Source organism: Crotalus tigris, unplaced genomic scaffold (genome assembly GCF_016545835.1).
Source record: "Crotalus tigris isolate CLP2741 ecotype Arizona unplaced genomic scaffold, ASM1654583v1 scf7180000017764.6130737, whole genome shotgun sequence".
NCBI lineage: Eukaryota > Metazoa > Chordata > Lepidosauria > Squamata > Viperidae > Crotalus > Crotalus tigris.
In genome coordinates, this window is record NW_024096618.1 from 3415033 (window position 1) to 3434501 (window position 19469).

Here is a 19469-nt window from a genome sequence, read left to right on the forward strand (position 1 = left end):
GGTGACAAAAGGATAACCATCTGTCCAGGATGAAATAAGGACTCCTGCCTTGGGCTGAGGGTTGGATTAGAAGACCTCCAAGTTCTCTTCTAGCCCTATGAGTCTAAGTTTAATAAATTATTATTTTAAGGCATAATTGTGCAGGACCTGAAACAATCAAAATGCAGGGGCAATCCACTTACATCAGAACTAGTCTTTCATGCATTCAAACTATTGCTGTTACAGTTACCATACATGCAAATTGCACTGAAGTCAAAATTTGATTCTATAAATCTTGTGCATTGCCCTCTGAATACTTGACACTGGAATACTGTATTGCTTTGAAATCTGTTTATTTTTTCATCTCTCTCTCTGTCTCTCCCCCTCCCCCTCCCTCCCTCCCTCCCTCCTAGAGAGAAAATAGTGGGAAACCACTTCTCAAAATCTGGACAAGAAAGCTTGTCAAAACTGGTTTGAAAACTCCCCTAAATAATAAAAATAACACCAAAAAAGAATAGCATCAGCCTATCCCAGGTCCTTAGGTAGGATTCAATAGATGGACAAAAATGTCAAATCCAATTTCAACAACTGGCTGAGTCTGTGACCAACTATAATAATAACGAAGACCCTGAAAGTTCAGTAGCTGTTTAAAATAATTCTAACTTGTTCAAATAAGGCTGCTGGAAATATTAACATCTTTGATGGATGCAGGGCCAGAGCAGTGCCAGGAGTTTACAAAAAGTTTGTATACATTGTATTTTTTTGAAGTAACCTAATGTTGAACAAAATTGCAGAACTGCACGATCATGGAAGGGATTATTTTAAAAAAGAAATACTTAATGTATTTCATAAGACCAAGGGCGGCCGCTAAGAAGAATTGACCCTGGCCACCAATTCTGGGCCCAGCTGTGATGGGGCGATTCTCCTATCCAACGCCTCGCCCCTCCATTTGTTGCTTCGGCCAGCGCTGGAGGGTAGTATAGGCTGCGGTAAAAGGCTGCGCTACATCAAGCAGCAGGCGTGAAAAGCAGTGGCCGGGCTGATCCCACACAGCAGCGGGCTTTTGGCCAGCGATCGTGTCCTGTGTCGTCTCGCCTTCTCCTCATCTCACCCCGGAGGGAGGCGATCGATCGGGCACCCCTGCTCGGGATGCGGTGGTCTAGTCCCGCCCGCAGTTGCTGTTGGCTTTATCTGAGGCAGCAGAGGGCGCTGTATGCCGAGCAGAGGGGTGGGTTTAGGGGCGGAGGGCCGTGTATGAGGTAATGGTGGGAGGAGCGAAAGGAAGGAGCGCAAGACGCCGCGGTCTTGGGGTTGCTGCTCGTGCTGCGGCTCCTCTTCCCACAATCCTTGCAAAAGGCAGGGAAGTTGTTGTAACGGCGGGCGAGGTTACAAGAGGCAGGAATCTGGCGCTCGGGCTGCGTGCAATGGCTTATTGTTTCTCAGCTGAGGGCAAGGGGCAATGCGCAGGGTGGAGATTTGCATTTCTCCCGCTGTGTCGAGAAAGCCCCACTGGCCCAGGGTCCTTATAGAAAGAAGACGGCATAAAAGCAACAGGGAGGTGGAGCTGGAGCGAGTGCTGCATCTGCTACCCGGAGAAAGGGGAGGGGGGGACCCAGAAATTAGAGCATGAAATTCCTAGGAGGGCTTGTCCAAAAGATCCCCTCGTGCAAATGCAGAGAAGGGAAGGGAAAGCAGAGTAGGAGAAGATGCAACTGGTGTAACTGAGTCATCTTCTGCCGTAGCAAGAGCCACATTTCCCTTCCGAGACACTTTACGGAGCAGATGACGGAACCTGCTTTTCCAGCTTGTTGACTGGAAGGCTTTTCTTGTTAGTTTTTAAACGCACGCATTTCCCAGGCGATGAGGCAAGACTACCGAATTTGCTTGGGAAATATGAAAGCTTCGGAAGGCGTTTTAAGTCTCTTTCCATGAAACAGTACCCAAAAGACTTGAGCCTTTTTTTGTTTTTGTTTTTAACCCGACAAGCTCCAAAATACTAGCCGCACAAAAGCGGGTGGGAGAAAGAAAGAATTCAAAAGAAGAACATTTGGAACCGGTCCAAGGAGGGAGCGAGCGAGCAGCCAGCCAGCCAGCCCGTAGGCGTGACGTTGCAGAGTTTAAAGGGGGCAGATGAGATCTATCGGAGGTTGATCCGACGGAGAGGCTGCCGGAGGTGCCTGGGATTCGGAGCCTCTCCGGGAAGAGACTGCTAAAGAGCAAAGGCAAAGAAATAATGCTGCTGGCTTCGGCTGTGGTGGTTTGGGAATGGCTGAACGAGCACGGTCGCTGGAGACCCTACAGTCCGGCCGTGAGCCACCACATCGAGGCGGTGATCAGAGCCGGGCCGAGAGTTGGGGGCAGCGTCGTTCTGGGCCAGGTGGACAATAGGCTCTCGCCGTATATCATCGATCTCCAGTCCATGCACCAGTTCCGCCAAGACACGGGTGAGTTTGACCCCGCATCTTCCCAGCCAGCGCCACCTCGACCCCCTTGCTGAGATTTTGTCCTTTTCCTGGCCGGAGCCATCTCCCTTCTCCATGTCCCTTCTGATCGGCGTATTTTAAAAGAGGGGCGTATTTTCATGTGGAGGCTTGGTGCGGTTTTTTGTGTTTTTTTTTTTAACGAGACATATCAAAAGTGCGCTGGGATTAAGTTTCATTGCGATTGCACACAGCCCATTATATTAAAGGTTGGTATTTGGGACAGCTCTGTTAGGCAGCGGGGGTAATGAGATGGAGACAGGGCAGAGGGAGATTTATGCGAATATTTGAAATTTGCCAATTCTAGAAAAGGACTTGGAGGTGGAATAGGGCGCAGCTGTCATACTGTGCTACAAGCTTCCAAATCCTACTGCCATTGTCAAAAAAAAGAGAGGGCTTCACAAGATGAGCTTCGTTGGGAGGAAAAAACAAATAGTTTTCTGAGAATTTGCCTTTCCGATTCTTTATGCTGGGCAAACCCTGTCTCTGCTTAATAGTGGTGCCTGTTGTAGCCCGTATAAGTTCAGAAAACCCTGTTCTGCAGTGAAGATGCCTACCGGTGTGCCTTGTAAAGGTGTGTGAGCAACCGTGTACTTCGCTTACAAAGAGCCAAATACACAAATATGAAACCTCAAAGGCTAGTGAGGAAAAAAGTAGCTGGAACCAATGCTTTTTTGGAACTTGTACTACGGAATAAATCTGGATAGAATTGGGCTGTGTGTGTGTCTCATGCCTTAAGACAAAAATACAGCTGTGTGTATACTACATATGCCAGGAGGGGAGCATGCAAAAAACTTGATAAATAACATGAAGCATTATGTAATGCAGTGTGATTTTGTAAAAAAAAATCAAGCAGCCAGTCAAACTTGCAGTTTAAATAATGACTCCTGATCACATTTTGGGGAATATTGCATAAATATGAATGAAAAGCTTTTATGATTTGATTTTTAATTTATTAGCTGATCTGGAGTAACATTAACATACTGTTGAAACTGTAACCATTTGGCTCAAAGGCAGGACCAACAAGTAGCTTACCTAGAAAGGTTAAGAATAAAGACGGTTAAAAGGTTGTTATGGAAGAGCAACAGATCAAGATGATACTATTCTGAATGCCTATCATTAAAGGTCCTAATCTTTCTTCTCCCTGAAACTTTGTAGAAACTGAGGGAGGGGAGGGGACTTATTTTTGTGGTTGGTGTGAGTTACAGGTAGGTTTTTTTTCTAGCAGCATTGTTGATTCATAACTAGACCTATATACTGATGTCAAGGACTCATGGAAACCATCATGTAGAAGAAAAATGGTCTGCCAGCCGAGAAAACCAAAACAAAACATTAGGCTAAAAAAACCAGTAAGAACTATTTGTATGATATTGTAAAAATCATGCCAGGAGCTGTAGCTGAAGGTCTGGCGACTGATGGAGGTGGGTGGTGCTTCATTGCTGCCTCCTCCCCCCCATCCCCCACCTGCCCTTTCTTTCCCTGCCTTTTAGTTAGTATCTGGACTAAGCAGTTTGCCAAGAGCTGAATGGCTCTTGGCAACGATCCCGTCAGTGAAGCAGTTGCAGTCTCACGGCTAGATTGAGAACCGGGCGTAGGTGTGCAGCTGTCTTTGCTGACAATGAGGAAACACCCTGGGAAAACCATCAGCCTCCTTAGCTGGGAATCCCGTTTGCTCCTGCAAGTGAGCTCATGTGAAGAAGGGAAGTAGCTATTGGTTCAGGAGAGGAGATGGGAGGAGATAGCAGGTGAATCAGACCATCCCGTGCACTAGAAGAAGCCTCCCGCTACAGTATATGGTGCAGCTGGCTGCTTGTGGAATAGGCTGGTCCTGGGTGAGAGGAGATGAAAGAGAAGAGCTGCATGAAAGCTTGGCGTGCAAACAGGATGACTTCAAGGGAGGAGTCAGAAACCTGACAGAGGTAGACAAAGCAGATGAAAGGTGCACCAGAGCTACTTTTTGATGCCCATTTCAGTGGAAAGGCTGGAAATATTAATTAGTGCTTTCTGAGATAGTATTAAAAAGAATAAACAAGATGTAAATAATAGTTTCTCAGATGTTTGGTCTGAACACAACGCCCCTGATCTCTACACACACTGACAACAAACAATACCAGTTCGATTGGACTAACACGAAAATCATCGGCCACACTACCACTCATCACTCTTGTGAGTTCATCGAAGCCTGGCACTCCACAAGCAGCTCCATCAACAGACACATCGACCTACAACCAGCCTACAAACCCCTCAGAATCCAAATCAACCACACAGCCAACCAGAGACAGCATCGATCCTCAATCAACCCACGCCAGCCCCCCTCTTCTCCCACCAGCAGTTCACCTCCCAATGACCCTGGCCTGATGTAACCTCCCCATCACAAGACCCATTACAAGATTCTCTCTGATGACTCACACCTGACCCATCACAAGACCTTCATTTGACACACCCACACCTGAAGCCCTTGTAAACAGAAGAGCACTGACAGAGACATCCCCTAAAACTTCATCCTCACAACACCCCTGAGTCTGGCCTGTAAAGCTGAAGTGCACTATTTGACCAGTCCCTGAGAAGTATAAGTGTGTTTTGTTGTGTCTTTGTTTACAGTAAATGATTCTTTTAAATGTCACCAGAGCAGATTTTGTTTCCATATAATGGGAGTCAAAGAGGTGTGTGTAGATGAAACCCTAGCACAATCATAATCTTTATGAAACACAGCAGTGTGACTATTAACTACAGCTGGTGGAAAAATACGTGGGAGAGGCATTTTGTCTGTACTTGTAGGATGAGCAAGATTTGTGCTAAGTCTTGAGTTTGTCCACAGTGAGCCTCACTTATGCTATGAAGTTATTCTGATCAGATAACTTTTTCCAACTGCTCTGAATATTTGTGGTCAGTCCTGGGCCTCATATCACTGATCAGTTGAATACAGAAAACTGATTGGTTGCATGATAGTCTTTCCTATCCTTTGATCATTAGGACAGGATTCTTTCTTTTCTCTCTTGTTTCACTGCCATGGGAGGGAGTTAGATCTCCTCAATTCCATTCATACACAATACTGTAAATTGACTGTTGTGAGATGTATTCTGCCTAGTGTGCAGGCCCTTCGCCAAGAAAGCCAGATTTCTTTCTCTGAAGATGATATAGTTCTCCATATATTTCTTCTCTACCTCATATGATTAGACTGTGAGTAGGAACAATCTTTAGCAGTTGTCCAGGTCTGCTGACTGAGCCTTTTTGTACTTGGATGTAAGAACCAGGCTACACATTGAATCTTCAACTGCTGTAAAGATACGTTGGGAGGCCTTTCCTCTGCAGACCAATTCCAGTTCAGTTACAGATGAATGTGACAGCTTCACAAACCCAAAGTAGGGTGTGAGGTTTTTCCACCATACATCCCTCTTATAGTTAATGGTAGCTTGATAGCTTATCCCAAAATTGGTGCTTATATTCCTGTTAATCATATACCTCCCTATCTAATACATTCCATGGTTGGAATGTTGTAACAAAGGTGAATTAATATAAATTCTCAGTGTGATTCATTATCAACTCTACAAGTGCAACCCTTGTGCTCAGCCACATTGTGAGAGACTAACAGCCTTCTTACTGCCTTTCAAAAGTTCATTTTGTTTAACTCATGTCTTGGCAAATTCAGTTGGAGGCGGTGAAGTGGGGAATGCAAAACTAAATAGGACCAAGGACCAAGGAACAATTAGGGTGAGCCACAGAAGTCTTTTAAGCAACTAATGAGACAAATGGATCTCTAGATGAGTTAAAGTTAATGGTGCATTAAAGAAAGACAGTAAAATTGCACAGCCTTGAATAAATTCCTTGCATTCATTTATAGTGCAGAAGGGGTAGGACCATGGCCATTATGGAAGACTATAGAATATTACCAAAGGATGAAATCAAAGCACTAAAAGCAATCTGCAGATAGCATCCATTCTGGCCAGTCAAAACTGCTCTAGGCCAGCCATCTGCAATCATGAAGCAGGAGCACTAAATATCCTGCTTTCCTGTTCAGTTTGCATCCAAATGCAAAATATTGTTGGAGACTTTTTACCTTTGAGTGTTGTTGCATTTTGGGCACAGGGGCTAATACCTTGGAAAATTAAGTCCTGGTCCATTGGAGCCAAAGATAAGCTGTTTATTTCTAACTAATAATTCTCTACCGCAATATCATGATTTGGTACAAAGGATGTAGAAAGAGTTTAGAGTTGATTCATGGAATTGGGTGTGAGCACCATTATGGATTGACTTATAAAGAGATAGTCTTCTTGACTTGAGGAAAAAAAAACACTCACTGATCTTTCAGGATTTTTGTAAGGGTCAAAAAAGATAATTGAATAATAATTTAAAAGCTAGGATGTTAACCGAGTAAAAAGGTTAGCACAAAAATAGAACAAAAGAGACTGGCAAAAAGAACATGGAAAATATTAATAAAACAATATTTTATTGTAAATTTAATGCAATAAAACAACTTTATTATACAATTAGTACAATTGAAAAATATCTAAATACACACTATATGGTTGATCAATATTGAGGTTAAAGAAGGAGATTATAGAAAAGCCAGATTAATTATTTATTAGTGGCTTTGCTCAAAAAAAATCATAGTATAATATTTGGATATTTTAAGCAGATGGCCTTAACCACAGCTATATTTTTAATTTCTTATAATTCTCTAAGCTTCAATAAAACCAACGCAAAGGGCAATATGACTCCACCCAGTATTGATTAGTTGGTTTAAGCAACAGATGTCAGTCTTGAGGAGAAAACATACTCTAAAAGGAACACTTTTCACAGTCTTTCTGAACCCAACTAAGGCTCTGATCTTGCAGAACCCATCTATTGAAACAAGGCATGCCATGGTCCAGAAGGCTTTAGTCTCCATTTATGTGCCAAAATCCTTTTGCCACTCAGGGACAGGTCTCTCTACCTGAACATTGACTTCAGGAAGTGCATTCCCATGCACTGGGCCTTTGTTCCCTTAGTTCCACCCCTTCTACTGTCCAGAAGGCTTTTGTTTTTCATGATTCTCTTGTTACTCCATATTTTGGAAGCAACTTGCACAACCAACCGTGTGATGACACATGTTAGTTTTTTCACTCAAAAGTCATGTTTGGTATGCAGTTAAAGCATAGACATGTGATCTTCGGGGCAGTCAGGAGCTGAACTTTAGAAAGTAATTGTTCAGCTTCTGAGTCATAGGCAGTTTGACAGTGAGGTCACTTGAGTGGACAAGGGTGAATTTGGGGGTGGAATTTTGCACACCAGTGTCAGTCCTTGACTATGTTTTGAAAAAAAGCGAAAAAATCAAGCTACTGCAAATAACTTTACCGTTGAATTTCAGTAGTTCCACCCTGGCGGGGGGGGGGGGTTCGAGAGGCTGTAGAAATGAACATGGGGACATGTTCATGAACATGCCATAGATTTTGGTTGCCACCCTTGAGATAAAGCATTATACATACCTAGCAGACTTAGCAGCTGTTGGAATGTTTGGAAAGTTTTGTGGCGCCATTGCTGTCTGGAATATAAATGCTACACATCCTCAACTGACATTCTGAGTCTGGTATTGCAGTGGTATAATATGGTTGACAAAGGGTTTTTTCCTCTGGTTGATTAAGAAATTGTGTGGCTATTACTGATTCAGAACGTAGCATCAGCAGAAATGGAATAGTTTTAGACATTTCCATTTCGGCCTACCAAAGGCCATCTGGAGCATTCAGACAAAATTCCTCCCAAAGAGAAGAAGATTGCTGTCTTGTGTGCCCCTTTTTTAAGGGAAACATTTAGCCCATTTTTTTTCTACCAAGCCATTTATATCTTTTATAATATTAGATAGGTTTTCTTTCTTAATTTGCTTTAGTGTCTTTAATGCTCCTTAATGGTATTAATTGTGGAAATGTTAATGTAAATTAATTTTGAAGTCCTTATATAGGTAGTTCTCAACTTATGACCATAATTGAACCCAAAGTTGCCGTTGCTAAGTGGGACATTTGTTAAGTGAGTTTTGCCCCACTTTACAACCTTCCTTGCAACAGTTGTTGAGTGAATCACTGCATTTGCTAAGTTAGTAACAAGGTTTTAAGTGAATTTGGCTTTCTCATTATCTTTGCTTGTCAGAAGGTCACAAAAAGTGATCGCATGATCCCAGGACACTGCAGATGTCATAAGTATGACTCAATTGCCAAATGTCTGAATTTTGATCGTGTGACTATGAGGATGCTGCAACGGTCATAAGTGTGAAAAACTATCATAAGTCACTTTTCAGTGCTGTTTGTAACTTCGAATAGTCACTAAACGAACCATTTTAAGTTGAAGGATTACCTGTAATATAAATTTAAGTACATTGTACAACAGTCTGCTGGGGTACAACACTGGTCAATTTTTTTTTAAAGTTAGAAAGATCAATAAGAAAATTCGTATGAAAAATTCTGAAGGCATTGTACAAGAGCTTCATTAGTATTACTGTATTACCTATAGAGTAAGATATTTACATGTAGCCATTTCTTTTTCCTGGTACATATTATTTTGTTCTGACTACCAACACATATAATCTGTGTGATTGAGGTAGGTGTCCCCTGTTACTTTTTTCTGATATGTGGTGACCTTAATATGAAGATAGGTAAGTCTTTTTTTTAAAAAGGCTTTAAAAAAACTATTGATGCTTGAGGCCATCCAAGTCTTGTAATAATTAATTCTGTGTATTTCAAATATTTTGGGGGTTAGGGTACTGCTATTGTTGATCAGTTTCCTTGGATCGTATTAGGTAAGTTTCAGGGGAATGGTTTGGGGAGGAGGGATTGGGTAAAAAAAAAGGCACATTTTCTTAGAAGAAATACTTTTGTAAAACACTACCCTGTTCTTCTTTTGCTCCTCTCTTGAAGAGAGAATTTGATGGACAGCAATTACTAACATAAATGGTACATCCTTTGTCCAGACTTTGGTTGTAGATAGCTGCATTTTTTAATAGATGTGTGTTGTACATCTGCACACATCATCTAGCATTCCAAATATTCCATTGCATAATTGGGCTCACTTCATGATAGCGTGGCTGTTTTAGGATTCCTCCCTTAGGAAAAAACTCTAAAGATTGCAACTGAGCAGAGGGACTTTTCTTCCCCTGAAAGAATAATTAGCATGCACACCGAATCCTTGTCTGTGTGGAGGTATTGTAGGTCTACACGGCTGCCAACCTCTTTCTTAAACTCATTCCCCAAATAAAAGCTTTGTCCATATATTCTGTTCTTATCCAGTGGTTGCCACAGTGATCAGCAATGTGTCGGCCTGTCCTTCTATCTTCTCGGCTGAATTTGCTGAGACCAAATCAAACTGATTTTGAACTCTGATGTTGTCCCATCTTGGCAATAGAGCCACTGGGTCAAGAAAGAAAGTGGGACTGGCTGCAGCTCTGTCTATAAACCCTTTGTCAGCTCTGAGACAGGCAGAGATTAATGTTTGCTTTGCTCTTGCAAAATGAAAGTCCTGAAAAGAATACCAACACCAACATGTTGCTGTCAAGCTTAGGGGTCCCCAGAGTTAGGAGGGCCATTGATTTGCTTGGAGAAATGAAAGAGGAAAGAATTTCCATCTATTGTGTATAGAGTTTTACCTACTGTCCCAAAGCTTTCTCAAAGTGCTCTACAGTTTATGCTCACAACAGTGGTGAAATTATTGTCATTCATTTTTTTTTTTTTTTTTGCAAAGACAGATCTAAAAGGCTAGTGGACTATTATATTGCATGTTATGTTTCTTGTGAACATTCCTGGACAGACCCACTTGATTGTGCAACTTTCTGAGTCCTTGTAAGCCATGTTGATGGATGCACAATTAACCCATGCATTCTCTACGGATGCATGCATTTTAATGGCTCCAACCATACTGGATAGACTGGATGGGTCAGACATGCATACTGAATCCAAACAGTTTCTCTCTTACTGTACATGACAAGTATATTTCCCCACCCTTCCTCTCAGAATTTAAGTCAGCACTAAACAAGTTCATCTGTTTTGTTCTCATATTAAGCTTATGTATTTAGTCTGAGATTGATCAGTCTAAGACGTCTCATCTGTTTCAAGACTGAGTTGGACTTTGAATTAAAATTTATGTGCTTCAAAATAATATTCGTGAATGCATTATAGTCCAGTGCTTCTTGACTGTCAGATAAAATCATGATGGATTTTTTGTTTGATTTTTTTTGGGGGGGGGTTGATATAGAACTTAAAGCTGGTTTATTTAAAATTTCAAGCAAGATGATTTGATTAATGTTTATACCCTGCAGTAAAGAATATATCTAGTTCCCTGTAACATCCTTGCTTGCTCTCCAGATCTGGAATTAAAAACAAAAAACTGAATTCCACCCTCAGATACAAAAAAGTGATCATTGAATAATAGTTGGCTATGGTAAAGGAGGCAATAAGAGACTTTGGACAAAACCATTAAAAATGCATTTGCATATGTGGGTTTGGTAGTGCGTATACATTCCATAAAGGCCTTCCAATTGTTTCTTGTTTATTTTTTTTTAGTAAGAATTGGCTTTTACATAGATATCAAGTGGAGACTACTAGAAACAATCTTCTGTGCATACTTTCCAAGTCAGCTGTGATATAATACTATTCTTCTTCTCTGTATCAGTAGTAATAGTTGTTGTTGTTAGTTGCCAAGTCGTGCCCAACCCATCGCGATCCCATGGACAACATTCCTCCAGGCCTTCCTGTCCTCTACCATCTTCTGGAGTCCATTTAAGCTCACACCTACTGCTTCAGTGACTCTACCCAGCCACCTCATTCTCTTGTTGTCCCCTTCTTCTCAATAGTAGCTTCTTATAAAAGAATTAGTTCTCACACAGAAGCTGTAACCAATCCTATTAGATCTAATTCTGTTCAGAACTGTAACTTAGCTTTATAGGCCCAGTCTTATGCCTCCATTTTTTGCTCTTTTGAGGAAATGTTGAAATATCCAAAGGAGAAGGGAAAAATTGATTCATGTTAAATGAGAACTTAACCATTTCAGGTGTATAGTCTGATACACAGACTGAAGCTCCCTTGCATGCTGATTATCTCTGCTTTCCCAAATTTTTCAGTGTTGCTTGCAGCTTTAGAAATCAATCCAAAACATCAGTAATTGAAAAGAGCGCACACTAAACTGTGTATTTATACATCCCTGTAAACATGTATATGAAGAAAAAAGTCATAAAAGTAGACATATTTTTTTTAAAAAAATAGGACGCTGATACAGAAATGAGAAACACTGAAGAAAGCAATCAAAAAATGAACAAAAACAAGTTTAAGAGGACCATGACCTTGTTTAGAGATAGACAAAGCTAATGTATTGCTCAAAATAGTTGTGGTCTCTTAATCAACTACCCAAATCAATGCTTTTATTCTATATCTTAGATCTATCTTATCAACTTTATATGCTGACAAGGTCCAGAGTCATGCATGATTTCCTGTAATATGTGCTTACAGGATAGATACTGAGTGGAAAAAAACCCATCCACCTCTTAGTGTCTCATATGAATACAGCATGGCCAGCATGCAAAGATTATCTTCTCCCTTTTCTTTCACCCCACTCCCTTTCATGAAGCATTCATTGTTTCTTGCCTTGATAAACTCAAGGCAGTCTGATGACCTTTGACTAAACTAGATTCAGTGAGAAACCTTAATTGAAGGTTTTCCCCTCCTTCTTTAAACCCCTTTCAGTGATAGCAGGCATGAAACTGCATTAAACACCCATTGGAAGTGGAGTAATTATGTGTGTGACTATAGCATAGGATAGCTAGATCCTAATCCAGATCAAGGCAGAAATTCAGTTCCTAAGGATATCAGCAAACCTTAACAGAAGGGATCTCCCAGGTCCTTTTAAAAGCTAGAATGCTGTGAGGCCACCTTGGGGAAGATGGGCTGAAGACTCCTTACATACACCCAAGTTGCCTTGTTGAATGAACTATTGTTCTGGGCAACTTCCCTCTTCTCTTTCCCCCAGTGACTATGAATAATATTGTTTGGGGTCATTAAGGAGTTCTGATGGTAAAGAGGCCATGACCCTAGCAAGGTCTCAATAGCTATTGTCCCTTTTCTTTTTCCTTCTTGAATGGCTGATGGCCTGTCTGAGTTGGGCAGGGAGGGAGGATTTTCCCACAACTGATGGATAAAAGAGAGGTCGTGTGGGGAGGGGAGGGAGATGCAGAGATTCCTAGATCCTTTCTTCCACTCCCAAATCTGCTAGTTTCATCCTCGTGATGGATTATAATCAATTATAGGGTCTGTGTAGTAATGCAGCGGCTTGGCTTGCAGTACGTTTTCCCCTTTGTTAATGCCTGTTTCTTAAAAATCAGCCTTCCTACCTAATTTCCCAGGAACATGTTTGATGGGATTTTATTTAGTTAAAACCTAATGAAAGGAGGATTTTTTTTCTGCCCAGAGATTAGAAATGGGGGTCGAGTTAGAAATATTCAAGTGTTAATTAGTCGAAAACTGATTGTCTACATTGAGAGCCAGTTTGTAGTAATAGTTAAGGAGCTAGACCAGGGATAAGCAACCTTGGCTCTTTTATGACTCGTGGACTTCAACTCCCAGAATTCCTGAGCCAGCTATGCTGGCTCAGGAATTCTGGGAGTTGAAGTCCACGAGTCATAAAAGAGCCAAGGTTGCCAACCCCTGAGCTAGACAGAAATGGGAGCCATGGAGGTCTGTTGATCATTTGGACATGGAAGCTGGCTGGGTGACTTTGGGCCAGTCATTCTCCTCAGCCCAACTCACCTCTCAAGTGTTGTTATGAGGAAATGTTGAATTGTACAAAAAATGGGATATAACTCTAATAGATGCATATATTACTTCATATTTCCCCTCAGCTTTCTTAGCAGTATATTTTTCAACAATTTTTTTCATGAAGAAAGGACTAATCACAAGAGCCTTGTTCTTTTGAACTGTATTTTGCACATTGCTATGAAATATAAAGCATGTAATGTAATTCAGATCTAAATAAACAAAATTAATTTTCCAGGTTTGCCCTTTCCCTATTGTTGTTTGATCATTGCTAATTCATACTCTTCAGTTATCTGCAACAGACAATTGTTCCTGGTACTATTTAGTGGAGTTCCATTAATCTGTAGCACAGATGTAATTTCTGAAACCTATCTTTCTGTTTTTAACAAAATGAGACTCAAATTAACACAGATCGACAGATCTACTTTTATTTGGAGTTACACATCTGAAATCATTCAGTACTTGAGTTGTTTACTGCTGAGTTCAGGGATGGCAAATGTTGAAATTGCTTGACATTTTAATCAAATTCTTCTCATTTTAAGAATAGGTTTTAAATGTGTTTTGCTATGAAACTCTTTCTGTATCCTTTTTACTCTCATATTAATATTATCTTAGAAGACAGGTAATTTAAGACTGGGATGTGAGTCCCCCTTCTTACTAACCTTTAGACAGCTAAGATACTCACTTCTTGAGAAGTCAAGAGGCATTCATGCCCGATCAAAGCTTTGGATCTGAGTAATTTAATAAGCTGAAGTCATGAACAGCTGTCTAAATCACCCTGCCTTGAGATATGCACACATATTACCTCAGAGAAAATGTACATGAACGTACAAAGCTGCAAAATAATCAGGGACAACTAAGATGGCTTTTGTGGCTGGTTAAATTGCATCCAATTTAGAATACAGTTTGCTAGGCACAGTGTTTCTCACTCACCTACTGCTTACAGTACTTACTAATATTATAGAATATAGGTGGACTTGTACCTTTAGGACACATCTCTGTCACAATTTCCCAGCTATAGCAAAAATCGCTTAAATAAGAGACACCTTTCTTTCAACTTAAAAAAATCCAGTTTTCTAGATTGCTCAGTACATGCTGGTTTTACAGGTTGGATCATTTTCTCTCTATTGCTGGTCCACTAGGGATATTTAGGGCATCAATGCCATCCTTCATTGCAAAGATTACAAATATATTATATTATATTTCTAATAAAGCAGACACATCTACTGGTTAGCATAGTCTGTCACTGTCTTACTCCACACCTTTTAATTCTTTCAACCTGGTTTTAGCTAAAAGTGGCCTTTGTATTCACTTGAATGGACAGAGGCAGTCATCATCTTTAATTGTGTGTGTGCTTGAAGCTATGGATGTACAGAATGTTTTACACAAGGGGGTACCAGGTGTTGGTTTTGCAGGAACAGGTTCTGCAGGAAGAAAGAAGAAATGAGTGTGTTGTTGCAAATAGTGTCCTTGTTAACCCAGCTCATCAGAGTAGTTGCTAGCCTGGAGAATGAAGCCTGTGGATCAGTTGCTCATCGAATATTTGTGGGTATGTGTGGGTATTTTTTTGCAGTGAAAATCAATACTACTTTAACAACCAAGAAGGGGGAAAATATAATTTAGGCGCAACATTTTTCAGTGCTAAGTAGTCAATGTTAAATGTTTTACAGCAGAGATGTTGACCTTTTAATTGATTTATTTCCTCCTCTTCTTGGTTCTAGTTAAGGCATTAGTAAATATAGGTCATAATGTACACAAGCCAATTATTTCCTAGTCTCTTCTCTGAATAATTCTCTTCTGGGGAATTTGCCAACTTCCTGTTCATTCTAACTATATAAGCAAGAATCGCCTATCATATTTTCTTGTAAAAATGTGCTTCAGTAAATAGTCATTCTCTGTTTAGAATACTTCTTTTGCAGAGAATGTCCCTGATCAGAATATTTATTTTTCTGGAACTGCAGTTATAAACAAAGTTAACTGAATTGAATATACATCCAAAAGATGCCAATAGTTTGCATTCTTCACATAATCTTGGTTATCAACAGCTGTCAGTTACATATGTCTTGTATCAAAGTTAATGAGATTTCTGCACAATTGCCTGTGTCCTTGATTAATACCACAGTTTTAGCTACCACTTAAATTATGCAGACCAGAAATTAAAAGTTAGGATTCCTAAACTGCCTTCACCTCATCACACCACTGAAATTACATTTCAGTTTTGTCTCTTACTGTCCTTTACCCATGCAAGTACATATTGTCTGGAAATTTTACATTTAATTTTTTTGTCTGAATAAGGGAGTGCCTTATTTATTGAGAAATTCTGAGTACACATCATTGTACTTCCACATAAATAGTCTTCAAAATATTGAAGAATAGATTGGGATGTTGAGCGGGTGATGGTCAAATAGCCAGGTTTAGCTTCTGTTGAACCTTGCAGAAAGAGAATATGAGGTACCCGTGTCTGTGTTCACTGGGATGAGAAGTAAAGTGCAGGAGGTTATTAAATTAATGTGGGGGGGGGGGCTGGATATACAAAACAGTTTTTGTAATTGCATTTGAGCATCACCCCCCCCCCCCGCCTGCTTTTCAGTTTCCCATGTCCAGGCAGTTCTTTCCAGCTTGACTTTGGTGCTGGAAAAAGAGCTGGGTGAGAAAGAAACTAGTATGATAGGCAGTTGGTGAAGCAAGACTTGTCGTTTAATTAATGTCTTAACATTGCCACCAGACTGCATAACTTATATTGATGGAGATCCATAGTCCTTTGCTTTGTCATACAAAGTAGCCCTCTTTTGACTACAGGTTTAAAGACCATCCGCTTCGGAGACCTGATCTCTTGGGAATAAGGCAGATTCTACTTTTTATAAAATAAGTCATTATATAAACACAAGACCATTAGAATTCTCTCCTTCTGCCTGTTTGCTCTGCTTTTCTTCAGAGATCTTAGAACATTGAAAGTCCGTGAACTGGGGCAAAGAAAGTACTGTTGCAACAAAGGGATCAGTTGCAATAATTGCCTATAATTGGGGGCTTGTGGTGATCTTAAATCTTCCCCTGCCTTGCTTGGTTTATTGAAGATTATGCCTCTTCTATGGCATTTCTTAGCATCTCATGAAGGTAAAACTAGCTCCAGAAGGAATTTTGTTGACCTTTCTTTTTCTCTTGTTCTTAGCAGCAAGACCGTCTCATGTTTGTTATTTTGGCAAGAAATATACTATACTCCAAAGAGTTACCCCAATATACTATCCCAGTTAAATGGTTGTCAAAATAAGCAGTATCTTGGCAGCTGTTAGCTACATCACTGCTTGCTTAGCTTTTATTTCTTGGATCAGGATTGAGAAGATGAGACAGCAAAACAGCTGCCAATCAAACAGAGCTGTCAAAATATTTCCAGTCCCATGATGAGAGCGGGGAAAGCCAGCTTTTGCTTCTCAGGGTAAATGTGGAAAGAATGACATGTTATTCCAGCAAATATGTGTTCCTAACCTGTGTTTGTTTAAATTACATAGAGGAGCACAATTTGGAAGATGAATTTATGGATGAGATGAAGGACTGATTAGCCAATTCATCATTTGTTGATTCTCCCTCATAAATCACCCCCCAAGCTGAACTATTGGGAGGAATTCAGCTTGGGGAGGTTTTTTTAAATGTATATGTATATATTATTTTATATTCTGCCTCTCTTCCCTGTTAGAATTCAAAGTAGGAGACATGCTTAATTTCAATAGGAACTTGTGCCTTCAGATATTGTAATACCAGGGGGTTAAATGCAGCAGAGAATTGACAGAGAAGGGAATGGTGTGTGGAAGTTTCTACATACTGGGTAAACATAGCATGCAGTAGAAAAAAGGAGCTCCATTTCAGCTTAGCAAAGAAAGGAGAGAAGCCTCCCCATTGTTAAAATTCAGCAAGACACAAGTCAAACAGTGTAAGTGAACCTCTGCAACTACCTTTGTCCTTTAAATGCATCTTATTACTATTATTGCATGCAAAATTGTCCAAGTAATTATCAAGGAAGCTCTATATTGACTTCAGTCATCCTGTTTAAGAGAAGGATAAATTATATAGTACTTCATAGTGTATTTATAAGCAACCACAACTTGTATGCTGTACTTATTTTCTTGATGTTGAATTTAAAAGAAATAGACTAAACCTTGACTGATCGGAATAGTCTGTAATCCCAGTATTCAAGTTTGTTATGCTCTATTGATGTTGCCAAATAAAATCATGTCAATTTGTGCAGAATAGCCATTAAAGCAGGGCTTTTCAACCAGTGGTACGGGTACCACCTGTGGTACATTGGCACCTGGCAGGTGGTACTGGACCATCCTAGAAAAGTGAGCCGAGAAGAAGCACCGATCAACTGGAAAGCGGCACTGATCCTGGCACTTCTGCTGAGCCCTGAAGAAGCGCCGATCAGCTGGAATGTTGCAGCCTCTCCAGGGTCTTGTGATTTACATTCAGAGGCTTGGCAACTGATTGATATTTATGACGGTCACAGTGTCCCAGGGTCATGTGAAGTGACCAAAACCTGCTGCAACCACCCAGCAGACAGGGGGAATAAAAACCAAACAACCCCCCTGCCCCACCCCCGCTGCCAATCCTCACCAGAAATGCTCACAACAATGGAAACCTCGGACAGGAGGAAGAGCGCAGCCGGGCGGGCAGGCAGGTGTCTTGCTCGGCTGTGGCTTGGGGGGCACTTTTTTCAGTGCCATTGTAACTTCGAACAGTCACTAAGTGAACTGTTGTAAGTTGAGGACTACCTGTACTTCATCACTTTTTTCCTTTCCTTTTTTTTTTTTTTGATCATCAAGTTTTTGACACCTTGCTAGGCGACTGGTGGTACTCGGATATTGCATATCCTAAAAGTTGTATAATGGGTGAAAAGGTTGAAAAGCCCTGCATTAAAGGATATAGGAGGAAAGTCCATAATGCCCCCAAATTAGGAGGAACCTAGTAGCACCTTTTCCAACTAACACATTTTTATTTAAAAAAAAAAACATGCTTTGGGAGCTGCAGATTACTTCACTGGATGCACAGAATAGCTAAACCGATTAGAATTTAAATAAGATGAAGTGGGGGGGGGGAGGAGACAGGGCAGTTATGCAGGGACAAATTACACATGAGATAGATTTACAAGCGCCTTATCCTCTAACAGTCGTAGTGCGTTAAAAACTCATTGTGTTGAGTTCTCCTGAGATAGCCTGAATCGTTGTGGTGTATGTGGCTTGAATAGTCTCTTGCTCAGTGGTACAGCTAAAGTTTCCTCCCCCCCCCCCAAAAAATGATTACCAGCTTTATGCTAAGAAATTTTTTTCTTCCTCTTTTCAGCCCAGGAAGGAAAAGGAAAAAAGCAGACCCCTTGTTTTCTTTTTTTTTTGTCTCTGACACTTCATTGATGATTTCTCAAATCTAGCTAGCTAGATAATCCCCAAAATGACAACTTCGCTTTCTTTTGATTTGCTAAATTCCCCAGTGACTGGGTTAAAAAATCCTTGCTAATTCTGGGATTAGAGGGGTAACAATTCCTGCCAAGCCGGAGGAACATTAATCAACATGGCTTTCTCTTCCTCCCCTTCTTTTCTTCAACCCAAACTTTGCCAGCTTCCATCACACTCAGGTCAGTAGACGATGGCAGATTTATTTGTGCATTAATTGGTCCATGGTTCAAGTCTTCACTCTGAACCCAATCTGCAAATTCTTCTGTAGTTTTGCATCTATGGTTCTCTTCAATACTACGTGAAGAGTGGTTTCCAGTTTTGTGTTTAGACCATGCCCAGTCTTTTTTTCTGCCACAGCATTTTTAGGCAGACTCTTATAAATACCAACATTATAATTAATTTTCTTCACTGAACTTGGCTGCAGTATTGTCCTTAATGCACACCTAATGCTTAAAGATTCTAATTTAGTAACATTCTCTTATTTGTGTACAATTCCAGTTTCATTGATGAATTTGTTTGGGTTCCTCTGTAATTAAAAAAAATCTACCACTTTCAGAGCTGTGACTCTGTGTCCTTTTGGGTGGCAAATTTTTACTGTGTATCTGTGGTTCAATGTCACAAGATCCTGCATATGTAGCTGTGCAAGATAGATTGATCTGAAAGAGAGGATAGGTAGGTAGATAGGTAGGTGGGTAGGTAGGTAGGTAGATCTGAAGCAGAGAGAGAGAGAGTAATTCTTGTTTAGTGACCACAGTTGGGATTGGCAATTCGGTTATTAAGCAAAACATTCGCTAAATGAAACTTCA

General features: G+C 40.6%; 1 protein-coding gene across 1 annotated transcript in view; it reads left to right on the forward strand.

Annotated features, from left to right (window-relative positions):
- The first annotated feature begins 1329 nt into the window (after window positions 1-1329).
- Window positions 1330-19469, forward strand: part of DTX4 (deltex E3 ubiquitin ligase 4) — a 36561-nt gene continuing 18421 nt past the window's right edge. The window contains exon 1 of the mRNA XM_039341264.1: window positions 1330-2423. Coding sequence (XP_039197198.1) covers window positions 2213-2423 — 211 coding nt within the window. The 5' untranslated portion in view covers window positions 1330-2212. The remainder of the gene's footprint in view (window positions 2424-19469) is intronic.